Source organism: Tarenaya hassleriana, unplaced genomic scaffold (assembly GCF_000463585.1).
Source record: "Tarenaya hassleriana unplaced genomic scaffold, ASM46358v1 Cleome22, whole genome shotgun sequence".
NCBI lineage: Eukaryota > Viridiplantae > Streptophyta > Magnoliopsida > Brassicales > Cleomaceae > Tarenaya > Tarenaya hassleriana.
In genome coordinates, this window is record NW_010965541.1 from 1,536,467 (window position 1) to 1,554,792 (window position 18,326).

Below are 18,326 nucleotides of genomic sequence, written 5' to 3' on the forward strand. Positions count from 1 at the left end.
CAGTTCATTTCGCTACTTGCTGGCAGGTTCTCTCTGAAGGATCTTGGTAATCTGTCGTTTTTTCTCGGTGTTGAGGTTAAGCGATCTTCTGCTGGTTTAGCTCTCTCTCAAAGACGTTATATTGATGACATTTTGACTCGTCATAAAATGTCTGATGCGAAGCCCATGCCCACTCCTCTGTCTTCGACGTCGTCTTTATCGCTGAACTCTGGCTCGGTTCTGGAAGATCCCACTGAATTCAGACAGGTTCTCGGTAGTCTACAGTATCTGCTTCTCACGCGTCCTGATCTGGCATTTGCGGTTAATAAACTGTCGCAGTATATGCATCGACCTACTACTGATCACTGGCAAGCAGTGAAACGAATCCTCCGCTATGTAGGTGGTACTCGTCCTCTCGGACTTTTCTTTGCTGCTAGCAACACCGCCTCCCTTCACGCATATTCCGATGCTGATTGGGGTGGCGACCGGGATGATTTCAGCTCAACGGGAGCTCACATTGTCTACTTGAGTCGACATCCTATCTCTTGGTCATCAAAGAAACAACGCTTTGCGGCCAAATCCTCCACAGAGGCAGAGTATAAGTCTGTGTCTACTACAGCTTCGGAGGTTCAATGGGTGTCGGCATTACTTTCCGAGCTCGGAGTCTCAATCACAGCAACACCGACCATCTATTGTGACAATGTCGGGGCAACATATCTCTCGGCCAATCCTGTCTTCCACTCTAGAATGAAGCACGTCGCAATCGACTATCATTTTATTCGTGGTCTTGTGCAGTCCAGCAAACTTCGTGTAATCCATATCTCCTCCACCGACCAGCTAGCTGATGCCCTTACCAAAGCTCTTCCCAGGACTCGGTTTGAACTTCTCCGAACCAAGATCGGTGTCTCACCCGTCACTGATCTTGCGGGGGCGTGTTAGAGTATATCTCTCTTGTTCTGTTACTCCAGAATATCTGGACGATTGCAATCAGCAATCTGTTGCTCTTGTTTCCTGACTTGTAGCAATTTCTGTTATTTCTCCTGCTGTATAAAAAAAAGAGTTGTACAGATATCAAATAAATTAACAAGAGAAAATATTCTTCACAATCTTGCTTTCACGTTCGACCCGGGTCAGCCGGCTTGACACTCCTACAGACCAGCTAGTTTGACACCTCCAACCCCCGAAGGACCCCTTGTATTGGTACACCCTTTTTTCATGATTTTGACATGCAGGAGAAAACTAGAAATCGTTATCATAATTGGAAGAAAAAAAAAGATTTTGTGCGATACAATGGGTAATAAATTCAGTTACTTATAAATGAAAAGTATAATTTTCGGATTCATTTTAGTACGTTTTGATGTGATACAAGAAAAAGATTTTATTGTGATGTATGATATGGTAGTAGATTTAATCACTTATAAATGAAAACATAATTCGCGCTCACTCTTATCTTAACCGTCTTGGACTAGATATTACAAATAAGTACCGTTACTTTTGCATACGCCTCTGATTTTGTCAATATTCCTTAAATATCGTAATGAAATATTTCAATTTCCATCTATGATTATAAAATCTCCCATAGTTTGATTATATTATATTGCCAAAATATTGTGATGAAAACTTTCCATTTCCATTTCCATTTCCATTCTGATTTGCCGCTTCGACATTTTTTTTTTATGGATTTAGTCCTAATGGAGTTGAGTTGCTGGCCTTCAAATATAAATGTGTGACAGGAAGGCCTTTCAGAAAACACACATTTGAATCTCATGGCTTTCAATATGAATTTAGTTTGGCTCTTAATCTTGATTTCGTTTGTTCTGTATGGAGAAGCGGTCGGGCCATTGAAGTCGATTAAGGTATACACAATGCTCTTAAGTATATGAAATATGAAATTCGGGTAATATATGTGAAATAACTGTGTAATTTTTCTTTGGTTATAGTTAAGTGAAAATGTTATCTACGATTGCGTGGATATCTATAAGCAACCGTCACTTAGCCATCCGCTGCTCAAGAACCACACCATCCAGGTATTCATTTTTCTTCTCATTCTTCATCCTTTAATTTAGTAAATTACAAAAAAAAAAAATTATGATGTTTTCTAAGTTTTTTATTTATTTTACAACTATATAAGTTACTATATATATGGGATTATGTTATTTTGATTTAGATGAGACCGACGAGTTCGCCATTTGAATCAAAAACACAAGTTTCAAGCACAAGGTATAAGAAGATAATAGAATGCCCAGATGGAACGGTGCCTATAATGAGAACGAGACCAGAAAACGTCATACCAAACACTCCTCAAGAAAAAGGCGTACATGTAAGCGTCCATATTATCAACTGTACATATATATACGTATACATATATATCTATATATATACATTGCATGCACGTAAAACTTTATAAAAGCTTAATGGAATGTACGTACAGATGGCAGGCGTGAGGTCGATGGGTAAAGCTCCATACCGTGGCGTCTCGGCTTTGTTGAGTGCTCACAACTTGAACGTCGGTCGCAATGAAGCTTCATCTGCCCAACAATACGTAGCCGCTGAATCCAATGGCCAACTCAACTTTATCCAAGCGGGATGGATGGTGTGTGTGTATATATATATATATATGTTCACGTTTTTTAATTTACGCTTCGAATTGAAATCAAAGTTTTAAGCTTTTGGTGGTTCGTTCGTTTGCAGATAAATATGAACTTATTTGGTGATGCTCGTGCATGGACTTTCGCATCTTGGAAGGTGTACTTTGACCTTTTTCTTGACATTTTACAAAATAGTTATATTGATCACGTGGCATGTAATGGTAGGGTGCCAAGGGGGCAGGCTGCTACAACACACAATGTAAAGGCTTTGTTCAAGTTGCAAAAGATAACCCCTTGAGCGAACCTATCGAGATTACTAAATATGCGGTTATTCGGTTTTCAATTCATCAGGTACAATTCACTTTATATACTTCTTAGTATAAACGATTATATATATATATGTATATATAATGTTGCGCAAAAAACCCTAACAATACTTTTGTATCCATATGTACAAAGGATAAACAAACGGGAAACTGGTGGATTACGCAAATATTCAAAGACTTCTCTACGAGTGATGTCGGGTATTGGCCAAAGGAACTGTTTAACCTAATAGGCGACGGTGCTCAATTTGTCGGATTCTCTGGCGTGGTGAGCTCTTCTCCTTACGGCGATAGCCCGCCTATGGGTAACGGCAATCGACCAAAATATAACGATCCTTATCACTCGGCCTTTTTCAATCACCTTCAAATCATGGGGACAAAATACTTTCCGGAAAGAGCAGACATGTTTCCATTGAAAAGGTTGGTAGACAGCGACCAATGTTATGGTCTAGACTATGCTGGATACGATAACCCTAATGTCGGTGTCTACTTCACGTACGGCGGTCCCGGAGGAAATCCATGCGGTGTCTAGGTCCACACTCGATAATACGTTTTCCAAAATTCCCGTGAATAAAATATCCAAATGTTTCTTGTGCTCGTTGTTGGTCCTCCTTTTTCAATAGGATATAAAAGGGTTTGATGGGTTATTCAACCGAAATCATCATTAATTGGATATGGAGTTTATGTATTAATGGGCCGAAACGAAAAACTCTCTTTCTTCATTGGATCGTATTCCTAAGCTAACTGTGGGAGCCCAATAACATCAACCCATGTAATGGTTTCAATAAGTTAAGAAGAAAAAATAAAATGGACCTAAAAAGCCCAACCCATTAAATGACCTAGTTTTTTCTGGAATTTTTTTTTTCTAACGGAATAAATTAAATGTATATGTAAAAGCTAGCCAAATTGAATAGAATCTAGATTGAGATAGTAATTTAAACTATACTAACTTGTTAAAGCTGAAAATATTAAAATTACTGTTTAAATCGGTTAAACATGTTGTTTTGCCATCCCGGGAATTGTAATGAAGTAGAAATCTTGGTTATTTTATAATTCGGAATATTTTTATATAATTTAGAATAGTAAAGAACATAATCTCATATTCTTAAAATCAAATATAAAATTCATATGATTTGATATATAGCAGTGTTTAGTCCATCTAGCTTGATATTTTAATCCATATTAAAAACATGAAAGAAGCCAATAAATTTATGTGAGAATTTTTTTTATAACTATGAGGTTTATTGGATCTTCGATCTAACTAACCTCGCAGATATGGAGTCAGACGGTGTCGGAGATCCATATTTTACATATTTTTTTATCATTAAACTTGGATATCTTATATAAGAATTTATATTATATATATATATATATAATTATACCATATATACGTATATAAAAATGAGTAAAACACATCTATAAAAATATAACAAATCTTTTTATCTTTTATGATAAAATAATAATTTTTATACGGCTCTCTTCATGATGGTTTTTAGAAGTCATTATAAAGTTTAAAGGTTAATTTTATTGTGATTTATGAAAATCGTTTAAAAATTTAAGATTTCATTAATTTTAAAAAAATTAGGATTATAATATAGGAGTCTTTTGTGTATTTATTTAAAATTTTAAAAATTTCTGTATTTATTTGAGATTTTTTTATAAATTAGTGTATTAATTTATTTTTCCTTAACAGATAAAATCTAATAAATTTATATGAAAAAAATGTAAATATACCATACGCAATTATTATAAAATAATTTTATAAAAATATTTAAACTCAACATATATATATACGTGTTTTCCTTTTGTAAAACTTTGTTTGTTTTTATAAAAACATATTTATCTTTTATTATTTAAATAAATAAAAAAATTGTGTATTGTTTCATAAGCTAAAATATTTATATAAGTATACATAAATTACAAAATAACAAATATTTATAAATATACATAGAAGTAAGCTAAAATCGCAAACAATTAAAAAACCAGTGTGTAAAATCATAATATTTTTAAATTGAAAAAGTGAGAAAAAATCGTAATTTAAAACATATTTCGTATGCACAACATTTTTTTCCAAAGATTTAGACATTTATTTCGCAACAGTTGTCGTTACAATAAATAGATTTGGTGTGATCCGTCATATATTATATATTATGATCGATAAAAAAAAGATAATAGGATTTGGTGTGACAAGTGATATGGTAATAGATATAATTTATTTCCTGGCCTTCGAATATATATAATGTTAGTATGTATGGATATGATTATTATATTTGATTCGATAAATTTGGTAGGTAGTGTCAATATCCATATTCCATTCCAACTAAAACTATCTCTTTCTAGTTTGATTATATTACAATTTCCGTTTCCATTTTGGTTTTCTCTTTTTATGACAATAACCCTAATTTATTTACCGGATTTTAAATATAAATATGTGAGTGTCTTCCATTACGATACATCACAGAAGAAACGCAATACATTTGAATCTCATGGCTCTCACGATGGATTTAGTGGCGCTCTTGATCTTGATTTCGTTTGTTAAGTACGGAGAAGCTGTGAGACCGTTATTGAAGTCGATTAAGGTGCCAGAATACATTCTAAGTATACGAGATATGATGATCTTCACATTGTTCATGCGTGTGAAATAACTTTTTTGTGTTTGTGTTTTTTTATTCTTTAATTGGTTAGTTAAGTGAAAATGTTATCTACGATTGCGTGGATATCTATAAGCAACCGTCGCTTAGCCATCCCCTGCTCAAGAACCACACCATCCAGGTATATTCTTCGGTTTAATATATCACAAAACTTGTTATGTTGTCCAAGTCTTTTTGATATTACAACTATGGGCAGTGTTTTATGATTTACTTATGCATGTATCTTTATATATATATATATATACACACACACTGTCATACTATTATATATGATTAGATGAAACCATCGAGTTCGCCATTCGAATCAAAGACACAAGTGTCAGGCAAAAGACACAAGAAGACAATAGGATGCCCAGATGGAACGGTGCCTATAATGAGAACGAGACAAGACAATATCATACCAAACACCCCTCAAGAGCCAGGAGTACATGTAAGCTCCGTCGTATGCATATATATATATATATATATATATCGCCATGTGTAAAGCTTATCCGTACGTATACACAGATGGCAGGCATGAGGTCGGAAGGCAAAGGCCCATATCGGGGCGTCGGGGCATTGCTGAGGGCAAATAACGTAAACGTTAAACGAGACCAAGCTTCATATGCTCGACAATACGTAGCCACTGAATCCAATGGTCAACTCAACGTTATCGAAGCGGGTTGGATGGTATATATATATATATATATATTCACTTTTTGTTTGTGTTTATAATTCGTTTCATGTCATTGAAATCTATATTCCTCCAATGTTCTAAATTTTTTATTCCTTGGCAGATAAATATAAACTTATTTGGTGATGCTCGCACGTGGTCTTACGCATCTTGGAAGGTAGGTATCTACCTCAACTCTCTTTGTTTTTTTTTGCAAACATAATATACGGATCACGTAACATGTGTTGGAATATGTAATGATGGTAGGGTAACAACGGGGCAGGCTGCTACAATACACAATGTCAAGGGTTTGTTCAAGTTGCAAAAGATAATCCCTTGAGCGAACCTATGGAAATTACTGACGATTCAATTATTCGGTTTACCATTCATCAGGTACTCTTTCATTTTCTATATACGTATTTCTACGATTGAAAAATCCCTTGACAATGCTTCATTCGTATGTACAAGGATAAAACTAGTGGGAATTGGTGGATTACGCAAGTGTTTAAAGACTCTTCTGTGAGTGATATGGGCTACTGGCCAAAGGAACTGTTTAACCTAATCGGCGACGGCGCTCAAATGGTTGGATTCTCCGGCATGGTCAGCGCTCCTCCGAATTCTCCGAGCCCACCCATGGGTAACGGCAATCGACCAAAATATGACGATCCTTATCATTCGGGGTTTTTCAATAACCTTCAAATCATGGGAAATGATTATTCGTTGGATAGAGCAGACATGTTTCCATTGAAAAAGTTGGTAGACAGCGACCAATGTTATGGTCTAGACTATGTTGGATATGATAACCTTAATGTCGGTGTCTACTTCACGTATGGAGGTCCCGGAGGAAATCCATGCGGTGTCTAGGTCCACTCGATAATACGTTTTCCAAAATTCCCGTGAATAAAAATATCAAAGGGCTTCTCAAATATGAAATATGTTGTTCTTTCTCCTTATCCAATCCTTTTCACTTGACTAATAATAAACAGCTTATGTTAGTAATAATGTGAATATAACCGGTTTGGTACTTTCCAATCATTCCTCGTTTGGAGTGAGACATTCACATGGATTTCTCCAATCCTCTAGAAGATGTAATCGGACCAAAGATCTGATAAATTTTCGAACTGGACCTAGACGAAAATTCTCTTTCTTCGTTCGATTGTATATATTTTTTTTATGGGTACGAATCATGCCTAAGCTAATTGTGGGAGCCCAATAACATCAACCATGAAATGGATTCAATTAGTAATTGGACCTTAAAAAATTGGACAAAAAATAGCGTAAATTGAACAACAATTATTCGACAGACAGTCATGAGACGTGGGTGAAGTGAACAAAGATTAAGCAAATAGTAATTAGTAATTTATTTTTGCTAAAACACCGATTATGGAGAAACCTAGTGGATGGTTTTTCAAGAGATTGATCTCGGCTCCAGACATGGGTGTCTATGCATGGGCCGGTGTGAAGACTTTATTACTTTTCAAAATCCCACCACTATCTTGGACGATGCGGCCACTGCGCTTGCCATGGCTGTTGTATAATAAACAAGGGATCCCATATTACCGACATTCCGACGGTGACAGGCTTCCGCGTGCATTTATATATATATATATATATGTGTAGATGATTATAATAATCTTGCAATAAAATTGATATGAAACTTTGCTATATATTTTTAATAAATTTTTGTTGGATATCGTGTAGGAAAAAGCCAGCGGAGACCGTTTACACCAGGATACTCGCGGTCATGTGGTGCTGATTCTGATTCAGAGCTACACAACAACCTTGACATCGATGCTAACTGTTCAAGAGCTCCGCCCGACTCGGAGAAACTTGGAAGATCTGAAGAAGAGTGGAGAGAACATTGGATACCAAAGAGGATCTTCTACATTTGAGAGGTGAAACAGATGGGTTTCGATGAATCTAGCTTAATAGCTTATGATTCTCCAGAAGAAATGCACGAACTTTTCACGAACCAGGGCTTCAATGGCAGTATAGGTGCTGCAGTCGACGAAGTTCCTTACGTCAAACTTTACACGGCGAAGACAAGTGATTGGGCCTCGATTCAAAGCCGACGGATTTGGCTCGTAAGTTGCATCATTCATTTATACCCCAAAAACGTTGCATCTTTCATAAAAAGAATTGAATCTTTTTAGTACAACTCATGAAAAAAAGTAGCCTTTTTCTGTTCAAAGTGACAAAGGGTAGTGTTTGTTTGTTTTTTCACAGCCATTTCCAGTGGGTTCACCATTAGTTCCCGATATTTCCAGACAGATATTGAATGTGACAGAAGGAGACACCAAATGGTTCACTGGAAAAGGGGGAGATTGCCCAGATTCAGACCCAAACTCATCCAATTCTCTGACCAAACTCGATTTTGGAGACCTTCTGAGCTCTCTTCGCTATTGTCTTTGCTGTCTCATTGTTCCTACTTGTCACTATGTCAACCTGCCGAAGGCACCAAGACGAGCAACGCCAAGTGGCTCAGGACCGCCAAGATCCTGAACAAGGCAACCGAAGAAATGACCAAGAACCTGTCCCGTCCGGAGATAATGACCAAAACAGCCCGAGAAATATCCATGGTCATGATGGCCAGGAGGATCCTGTCCATGGCCAAGAAAACTGACCACAAGTGGTAGACCGTGAAGCTGTTGTTGGCCAAGGCCAAGGTGTTTCAGAAGGGCATCAACCAGTTTCTGTTGCTGAAATCGAAATGATGGGTACAAAAGCTGTTGGTAAAAACTCGAGCTCGAGGAGCCGAAGATCAATGCGACGTCATAGAAGCCTCGACAGTCCTAACATGCCCGAGCTACCCAGCCGATACCTGGTTTTTGAGATACTAAGTCTATTAATAAGATATTGGTTTATCGAATTTTTCTGATCGTTAAGAAGTTACAAATTTGGTAATCTTTCTCCTTCTAAACACTAAGCGTCTATTTTGTAACCTTGCTGAATTTCTATTTCATTATTAGTTTCATTGCAATGGGTTAACTGAAATTAGTGAATCTAATCGTATTCCCTTTTTCTTTAATAGAACCTCGTCAGGGTGTGTTTGCTGTTAACCTCGCCTATATGCATATCTATAATCTATATGTAATAAATAAAGGCTTCAAACTTTCAGTATGAATTAAAGTTCTTCTTCATTGGCAAAGGCTGGTTACACCATTGTTAAATAATAAAAGAGCAGAGGACAGAAAACCCGACAAGAAGGCAGCCATAGATATTCATGACCTCATCAGAACGAATCTCAGATTCCATAAGTACCACCACCACCAAGAAAATATCCAAAAGGCTGTAAACCCTCTATCATGAGAAGAGACAGATGATACCTAGGAGCATGACAACGCGGGGAAAAAACCCAAATGCTTTCCACTTTGCCACACATCTATCTACTGTACCTTCATGCTCTTATTCTGATACTCTGCTACACTATTTCTTCTCCAATCCAATGAATGCTTTACCTCAATTCTGTGACTCGTCTTTCCTAGCGGCTCCCGCACCGGCACCGGCACCGGCACCGGCTCCAGCTCCATCATCGCCTTCCCTCTCCTCCAACAGCTGACCGCTCTCCTCGTCCGGTTGCGGGACCTTCCTCTGCCCCTCTTTGGCCTTCAGGGCCTGCAATTTCGCGTGATTGTAGTACGCAACGCCCAAGAAGGCGATCCCGTACCCGAAAAGGTTAACGGGCGTGACAGTGTCCTTAATCACCGACCATGAGAACGCAATCAGAAGCCAGTCCTTGACCACACCAGCAACGTTCATGGTCAAAGCAGAGGTCTTTCCCACCAACAGGAACACAGCCAGATTCAGGGCAAATGCACAGAAGGAATTGGTCCCGAAGATAAAGAAATCGAAATGGAAGCTTGACGTGTCCCTTAAGACCGGGAATTCGACGAAGATCCACGGGATAAACAGGAAACCCAAGCAGCAAGGAGCAACGTAATACAGAGAAGTGATGGGATTCAACGTGATTCCTTTTGAAGTAAGCAAGATTTGAATCATTACCAAACGAGTCGCCTCGAACGCGACCGCGCCCAGCTGAAGAATCACGCCCCAAACGTCAAATCTAGCCTCCCCATAAGCCGCGACGGCGACACCGAACGAGATCGAGAGCATGTTGACCATGGTGTCCGTTTTGAATCCCTCCTTCTTGAAGAGAACGCCGATGGAGTAAACGGCGACGGGCATTAGGGCTTTGAGCATCTGGATGAAGGAGACGGAGAGGTAAATGTAGGCGGAGTTGGAGAGCCAGAGGGAGAGTGAGTACAGAGCGCCGATCGGGACGACGGATCTGAGGTAGGTCTCACGAGACATTGAGACGGGCTCGACGAATTTGAAGACCTTGATGAGGAGGAAAGCTAGGGTTGAGCAGAAGGACATGTGGATCATGGTGAGAGAGATCGGGAAGGGCCAATTGTACATTTTCTTGTCGAGGATGAACTTGTTGTAGACGATGACGGTGAAGCTGAGGAAGATCCATATCGCGACGTAGGCGTAGGAGAGGAGGATCTTCTTTATCACCCCCTCGCTGAGCGCACCGCCTTTCCCCATTTCCGGAGAGCTCGTGATATTTCTCGCCGGAGACCACGATTCTACGGCGGACGGTGGTGATGGAGGTGCGCAGGATAAGCGCAGAGAGAGAGAGAGAGAGAGAGAGAGAGAGAGAGAGAGAGAGGTGTTTGTCGATACGAGGATGAGAAACGCTCTAGTCGTGCGACTCCATTTATTTTACTGTTTATATATTGCAATGGTCATAAATCATAATACAAGATTCCCGATATAAAAATATTAGCATTAATATAAAAAAAATCCTAAATTAGTGTTATGTAAAAATATTATTCCTTATTGGCAATGAAAATATGGAATGAAATAGACGCATTTTTTAATATTAAAATTATGAAAATTACCAAAACAAAGCAATAATGGTAAACAAATAGAGGCGAAAAGAACAAATAGTAAAAAGACAGCGACAAAATCTATCAAACGTAAGTCTAAAAACAATATTCAAATCAAGAGAAAATAGATGCATATATTTATGGAGATGGCATAAAATCTTATACTTTCTAAAAGATGCAATTTTTAGCAGTTGTTATTTATTGACAGTGAACTATTCTGCGGATTCCTTACCTAAAAATCAATTTGACCATACATATAAAATTTTAAAAATATTTTATTGATTTTGCATTGAATTTTTGGATCGAAACAAAATATTTCTATATTCTTTTGTGTTTGTAGTTATCTATTATAAGGTTTAATAATAATAATAATAATAATTAGAAAAAACCTCTAAAAAACTCGAACTTGTAAAAAATATGCAAATAAACCTTAAACTTATAGTAAATGAATAAAACCTCAAACTTGCAAATTATTGTTTTAATAACTCGTTGATCGGTTTGACCACAATTTTAGACGATCGAAACTCTATATTGACCCGAAAAATTAATTTCAACTTCTACACAACCGATTTTAAGTGATTTTTTATGGTCTAATTACTATTTTTCTCTTATTATTATTATTATTATTATTATTATTATGGGCCTGACCTTAGGATCAGGAGAGCCAACAATAATTGAAATTTGAAGCCCAGCAAAAGCGGAGTCAACAAAAAGTCAAAACTCCGGGTCGCGTGCTACCTCGAGAGAAATCGCGTTTGCAAAACGCACGTCTACAATTCACGTGCGATTCCCCCCCCCCCCCCGCGGCAGAAACGCGGCACCTAACTCACTTCCCATATGCGTTTCGTGGTAAAATGCAAATTGTGTGACTTATCACTTGGGCCATTTTTATTTTTATTTTCAATGGAAGCATACGAAATTATGAACTGGTAAAAGACTGATTTACTGAAACATGATTGTAAATTAAATCAGAATTGGCATAGAATTCAATTAGTTGTTACATGTCAAAAGTCGTAGTTTTATTATGTTTTAGTAAATGCATATTTGAAAGTAAAGCAGCGTTTGCAGTCCAACGGTTAGGATAATTGCCTTCCAAGCAATAGACCCGGGTTCGACTCCCGGCAGACGCAGCTACCTTTTATTTTATTTTATTTTTTTGTTGATTCAATTTCAGTTTATATACTCTGTCCTCATCGTTCGATGGTGTACTTAAATAGTTAATCATAATATGAATGCTTTTATACAAAACACTGTTTTCAGTTCTGACTCTTTCTACAGAACAGACAGCTGCGCCCCTCCGTATGGCGATTTAATTGCAATTTTTGTTATGATTTTGTTATATTATATAAGGTGTTTAAAATGATTTAACAACGGTCCAATAGTTATTATAATATTTTGAAATTGTAATTGCACGAGAATCTTTCTTTTAATTCTGTTGCATTTATGGAGCCATTAAAGCTCTCTGCGCCTTTATAGTTATTTTCCTTCGTTCATTCTCAGTGTAAATCCAATTGTTACAAGCTATGCTTTATTCCAATTTATATATATATATATATATGTGTAGATGATTATAATAATCTTGCAATAAAATTGATATGAAACTTTGCTATATATTTTTAATAAATTTTTGTTGGATATGCTGTACTAATACTAATGTGTTTGGTATGGATAGAAACCAATAACACTTTACAAAAGCTTTTACTTGAAAACTATTGATTCCTGTTACGATAGTATATTTCTGATCGTGAACGATGTAGAGTCGCCATTCGTAGATTGGTAATTCCGTTAAAAAAAAATAAAAATAATAACAATCTCTAAATAAAACCACGTGATATGATATATTATCGTTTTATGTAAGTATTTATCCAATGTGTCACTATTTTCCAATAAAATATGAAGTGGTTTATTGATATTAATATAGAAAATGTGTCACTATTTTATTACAATCTTCGCTGGGAAATAGGAAAAAAGTAGAACCATATCTACAGTGACACGATATTACCATGTGGACACATATACAGATATAGATATAGAGGGTAGTGTATATGTTTTTTTCTCTAAATTATTTTTCTTTTTTGGAAAATCTTCAATTCACCATCTCTGACTTGGAAAATTCTCACATACCCATTTCGCATAAGAGAAATCGTAAACCAACACACCCAAAATCTGAAGCCAACAGTTCCAATCACAAAACAATATCATCATTTTTTTTTGGTCAAATGGGTGTTAATGAACGATTTCAAACTATGAGGTCGAGTGCGTGAAAATTTCAAAGAAAGGGGTAGTAAAACGAAGACTTCCCTCTTCGAACCCACTAGTTCAAGCAGAAGGTAGGTCCCTCCTCTCGTACTTTCGCGCCCATATGTGCTTCCCGTTGATCCGGAACTTCGCGATCCTCCGACCACCTAGGACACGGTCCACGGTCGCGACCGAGTCCAGGACTATCCTTGCGAACAGCGGCTGATCGTTCGAACCGCTACTCTCTTGCATATGCACACCCTCGACAGCGTTTTCCCCAAACGTGGTCGTGAAAAGCTCCTTCACCTCGACCTGAGTCACCGGAAATCCGCGAGAAAACGTCAGAAACATCGTCCGGTCATTCTCCGTCGCGTTCCTGCTCGGGTTCCACGCCCACAACCCGTCCGGGAAGCGAGAGAACTCGTCCTCGACGGTGGGGACGAAATTGGGCATCACAGTGACGTGTCCGAACGTCGGATGGGGGAATCCAGGGATGATGAGAGGGAGGTGGATCGATATAAAGGAAGAAGAAGGGAGAATCCTTTGGAGGATGTCGGAAAAAATTCTGGAACAGACAGTGGCCAGGAAGCTCTTGATTCCACTGATGGCGGTGTACCTCTGGTCGTAGATCATGTGGAGAGTGATTTCTCGGCTCATAAGTCTCGTGGTCAGAGGGAGAAGGCCACTGCCGATCGGCGGCACTGAAGATTCGAGGCAACGAAAACTCGAGACAGCTTCATCGGCTATGGCGTCGATGATCGAGTCGGAGAAAGCGAGGAGTTTGGGTATGATGGCAGGGAAGCCCTTGTCTTCGAGCCATAGCCAAGTGGCCATTACAAGAAGTGACTCGACCGGATCTCTCAAGTAGTTTGTGACAAGCTTCGAGAATATGTTCCTGTCTATGGCATGGTATGTGTGGAGTTGGTCCAATGTGAGGGAAGCCATTTCCACAGATTCAGAATTACGCCTCTCTTGTCGTTTTACGAGTTCTCGTGGTTATTTAGATTGGTTCACTAGATCTTCGATTTATAATTTTCTTTTTCTCTCGAAGGTTCCGATTATATCGATTTATTTTTTCGTTAATCCGTAATTGGGTGGATTTTCGGATTCTTAGTTTTCTATAAAAGTGTAAGCAAGGGAGTACAAGTGACAGTTACAAAAGATTTGAAATTGTAGGAAAATGAATTAAACTTTGGTGTTCATTTTCATAACCTTCACATAAACAGGCCGTCAAGATTCTTTTGGCATTTAGCTAAACAATTGAGTATCGACAATTAATATAAAATTCATGTATATATCATGATTAGTGTTTATATACGTATGTTTTCTTTTTCAAATGAGTAGAAGATTTTACAAAAATATGATGGAAAAATATGAGTTATTAAAAAAAGGTTGGGTAGCGTGGATTATATGCACAGTTTATTTTTACTATATGTTTTTTATAACTATAATTGGATAACAAATTTTTTACTTAATTGGGGTAACTAATAAATCTGAATCATTAATTAATCCACTCCTTTTATGCAATGTTTTATCCATTTAAGCATACAAAGTTAAACTCTGTCTTTTTTTCCTCCTTATATCACAAAACATTAAATACAGGTCTTCATATATTTTCTATTTTTGCACCAAGTTAATGGAAATTTGTTTCTTGAGTATATCTGTTGATAGATTTTCATAAGATTTTTCACCATTTATGCCAAGATAAATATCCAATTTGATATGGCATAAAAATCTGTCATTAATCCCTTACTGATAGGATGGAATTATAAATGCTACCAATGGACGACAACTCTTTTATATATATATATATCCATGTATGTTTGCATAAATGATATAAAAAAATTATTACAAAAATGAAATAGAATAAACATGTTAAATTGTAGAAAAAATGTATAAACATATTGCATTTTAAATTATAAAAATTTTAAAAAAAGTTATCTCACAGTTCATAAAGAAATTACAAAGTTCCCAATTTTTAGGACCTCGAGATAAATTCCAAAATATATAAACAAAAACACTTTAAATTAGTAGAAGATTATATATGTATTTTTTTTTGTTTACATATAATAGGAGAGATTTCACAATCCAAAAGAAAAATACAAGTAAGGCCCACTCGTAAAAAGAAACAATAAATAAATTAAATAACATCAGATTTTTTTTCTTCTTTTCTGGATTCTTTCTTAAATGATATGTAATTCTAATTACGTTAATTAAAAATATATTTTTTTCTAATGAATTATCAAGTATATAAATATCCATGAAACAACCTAAAAAAAAGGACTATTGTTTTGGTGTAACTTGGTGTACAAATGTTTAAATATAATATAAATTATACAATTTAATCATGACTAAATTGAGAACAAATCTCCATTAAAATGAGATGAATGTTCGGTCATGATTTTTTTTTGTTACAGCTTGTATAAGTTTTTCCTTATATTTAAACCATAAATCATAGAAAAAGAAGATTCAGAATTTGTTGTTTCATGTTTTAATATCGTCTCAGAAATTGTATATTTTTTTTTTACAAAACATTCTATGAGATAATGAAAATTTTAAAAATTATTATTATTTTGTAGAAAATGAATTCTTTTGAAGTTCTTATCACATTCACAAAAATCAGGCGAGGGAGATTCTTTTGGCATTTAGTTGTAACCCATTAAATCCTAACAACAACAAAATTCGGGTTATCTTATTGGCAGCTATTATAGTTTTTGCAATATGAATAATGAAAACATGTGACGTCATATATATATATATATCCGTTTTTCTTTTCATGTTTTGGAAATTATTTGAAAGTTATTTAATAAAATATTGAACAAGTATTACACACCATCTTATATGATATGCAATTTAAATGATTAATTTAATATGTTGAATGATTTAATATAACTGTAAAATAAGATATATTGTAAATACAACCAGAATTTACACTAAAAATATAAAATTAGTATTAAATTGGTATATATAAGTTTATATATATATATGTATGAGTGTTATTGTATTCAAATCAATTTGTTCTAGATAGAAGTACGATTCCCTAAATCCACATATATCTTATAAAAGAACACCGACGTTTAGATTTAAGAATACATTCCAGGGTTTCAAATATATTTGGGTATATCGTATATCAATCATTATTTCTTTTCTCAATGGTATACGAAATATTAAATTCATGGTTAATTCTGCATTCGGTTAACCTTGTCCTGTTCATGATCATGGGCATTTCTTGGGCTGTCTTGGTCACGACATTGTTGTTGGTTCTATTTAGACTCGTAGTTGTACTTTCAACTGTTGTGTAACGGTTGCAGTTGTTTAAGCTTTACATGTAGATAGGATTACAATTACTTTCATTTTGAGATCAATAAACCCGAAAATTTTCCATCGTTTTCACTCGTTTTCTATCATCTATATTTCTCAGTTTCCTCCGGTTTCCCATCTTCCAAACAAAGCACATCCAGTTGTTAATATGGTATTAGAGCATTTACGAGCGCTGCTCGTTGGAATTCCTACGGCAGGTTAACATGGTGACGAGTACGTAGGAACAATGAGACAATAGCGAAAAGAGTTCGGGAGGTCTCGAAATCGAGTTTTGTAAGAGAATTGGACGAGTTTCGGTCTGTCTGAGCAATCTCCTCCTTGTCCAGTGAACCATTTGTCTGTGACCATTTTCACGGCTTCTCCTTCTGTCACGTTCAATATCTGTCCGGAAATATCAGGAACTAACCAATGGTGACCCAACTGGAAATGCCTGCGAGAAAAAAACAAACAAACAAAACATGCCCTTTGTCATTTTGAATAAAAAAAGATTCAAAGTTCGAGTTATATATACACGGAAAGAGATTCAAACTTTGTCAACTGAACAAATAAAATTCTGAACTTTTTTAATGAAAGATTCAAACTTCTCAATGGGTTTCGTGGATTCAGCGAATTCCATTGGTCCTGCTCTATGGTCCTATTGGATATTTTGTTGCATTCCTTATTTTAATTACTGGCATCAATGGAAGAAGTTCCAATGGTTGTGGAGAGAATATGTTACATAAGAAGTGATATCCCACACATGAAACAGAAGAAGCGGTAGAAGAATCTGGACAGATATATTTCCAAGCAAATGCCTTTGGCTTTGAACACGAGTAGTCTTTGTCATTGTGTTCCTTCCGTGTGGTCATTTATCACATTTGTGTTGACGTCAGATTCATAATGAGATAAACTGCGTGCCGTTTTTCACTAAAACAGTTTGACTACCTGGCGTTGCTGCTTATGGTACATAGATGAAGGCGAAAGAGTTCATGAAGCTTCACCAGCCTAACATTATTTTGAATCGTCCACATATGAAAACTGAAAAATAACTATGAGATGAAAAATCAGATATGAGTGACAAATTTGTAATAAATAGACTCTTTTTATTATCACACTATTCCAACAACTGAAAACCATATAACAACGAATTATACGAAATATGAAAACTAGATCAACCCTTTGTTACATTTACCAATTTCGCCAAAAAAAAAATACATTTACCAAAAAAGAAAGAACTATAAAACCTAAACCCTATGTCTTAGAATCCCAAAAACCTTTTGTTTTCGCATGCCATTAATAATCTCTTTTACTAAGTTTGAGCAGCAACTCCAAAACATAAATTTTCCCCTAATTTATTTATTCCATCAAATAAATTTCAACAACATAAAAGCCTAAAAAGTAAAACCATAGCAATATATAAATACTACTCCCTCCGTTTCAAAATATTTGTTGTTTTAGGTTATTTCACATGTTTCAAAATATTTATCATTCTACATTTTCAAGACATTTTTTATAATAATTTTCAATTTTATTCCTACTAAATTCCAAGAAATTATTAATGATAACATTGTTTTTATCATCAATAAAAATATTAAATAAGGATATGCATGATTTTTTTTCCCTTTTCTTAAAAATGTGAAATACCTATAACTACAAATATTTTAAAACGGATGGAGTAATAAATTCAGACGTCAATGATATCC

General features: G+C 35.9%; 4 protein-coding genes and 1 non-coding gene across 5 annotated transcripts; 3 read left to right on the plus strand and 2 right to left on the minus strand.

The window, feature by feature from the left end:
* The first annotated feature begins 6,502 nt into the window (after nucleotides 1-6,502).
* On the plus strand, nucleotides 6,503-7,067 carry LOC104815014. Its single transcript, XM_010543294.1, has 2 exons — nucleotides 6,503-6,586; nucleotides 6,662-7,067. Exons 1-2 carry the CDS (start codon nucleotides 6,542-6,544, stop codon nucleotides 7,055-7,057), a joined length of 441 nt encoding a protein of 146 aa, XP_010541596.1. The 5' UTR covers nucleotides 6,503-6,541; the 3' UTR covers nucleotides 7,058-7,067.
* Nucleotides 7,068-7,576: 509 nt separating this feature from the next.
* Nucleotides 7,577-9,151, plus strand: LOC104815143 (glutamate receptor 2.6). Its single transcript, XM_010543461.1, is given in 7 exon segments — nucleotides 7,577-7,725; nucleotides 7,895-7,944; nucleotides 7,947-8,087; nucleotides 8,090-8,234; nucleotides 8,236-8,281; nucleotides 8,420-8,569; nucleotides 8,571-9,151. Coding segments are annotated over 7 exon segments (927 nt in total). The 3' UTR covers nucleotides 8,817-9,151.
* A 162-nt stretch (nucleotides 9,152-9,313) lies between these two features.
* On the minus strand, nucleotides 9,314-10,884 carry LOC104815015 (probable sugar phosphate/phosphate translocator At5g25400). The gene has a single exon (XM_010543296.1). The coding sequence runs from the start codon at nucleotides 10,739-10,741 to the stop codon at nucleotides 9,653-9,655; it is 1,089 nt and encodes a 362-aa protein (XP_010541598.1). The 5' UTR covers nucleotides 10,742-10,884; the 3' UTR covers nucleotides 9,314-9,652.
* Nucleotides 10,885-12,143: 1,259 nt separating this feature from the next.
* TRNAG-UCC lies at nucleotides 12,144-12,215 on the plus strand. Its single transcript has one exon. It is a non-coding gene; the product is annotated as a tRNA-Gly (tRNA).
* A 960-nt stretch (nucleotides 12,216-13,175) lies between these two features.
* On the minus strand, nucleotides 13,176-14,300 carry LOC104815016. The gene has a single exon (XM_010543297.1). The coding sequence runs from the start codon at nucleotides 14,266-14,268 to the stop codon at nucleotides 13,405-13,407; it is 864 nt and encodes a 287-aa protein (XP_010541599.1). The 5' UTR covers nucleotides 14,269-14,300; the 3' UTR covers nucleotides 13,176-13,404.
* Nucleotides 14,301-18,326: the final 4,026 nt, after the last annotated feature.

Bases quoted from the DNA above. Each gene is read 5' to 3' on its own strand.
- LOC104815016 (XM_010543297.1), bottom strand. From the start codon at position 14,268: ATGGCTTCCCTCACATTGGACCAACTCCACACATACCATGCCATAGAC.
- LOC104815014 (XM_010543294.1), top strand. From the start codon at position 6,542: ATGGAAATTACTGACGATTCAATTATTCGGTTTACCATTCATCAG. The intron at 6,587-6,661 runs GTACTCTTTCAT...CGTATGTACAAG, and splicing joins TTCGGTTTACCATTCATCAG to GATAAAACTAGTGGGAATTG.
- LOC104815015 (XM_010543296.1), bottom strand. From the start codon at position 10,741: ATGGGGAAAGGCGGTGCGCTCAGCGAGGGGGTGATAAAGAAGATCCTC.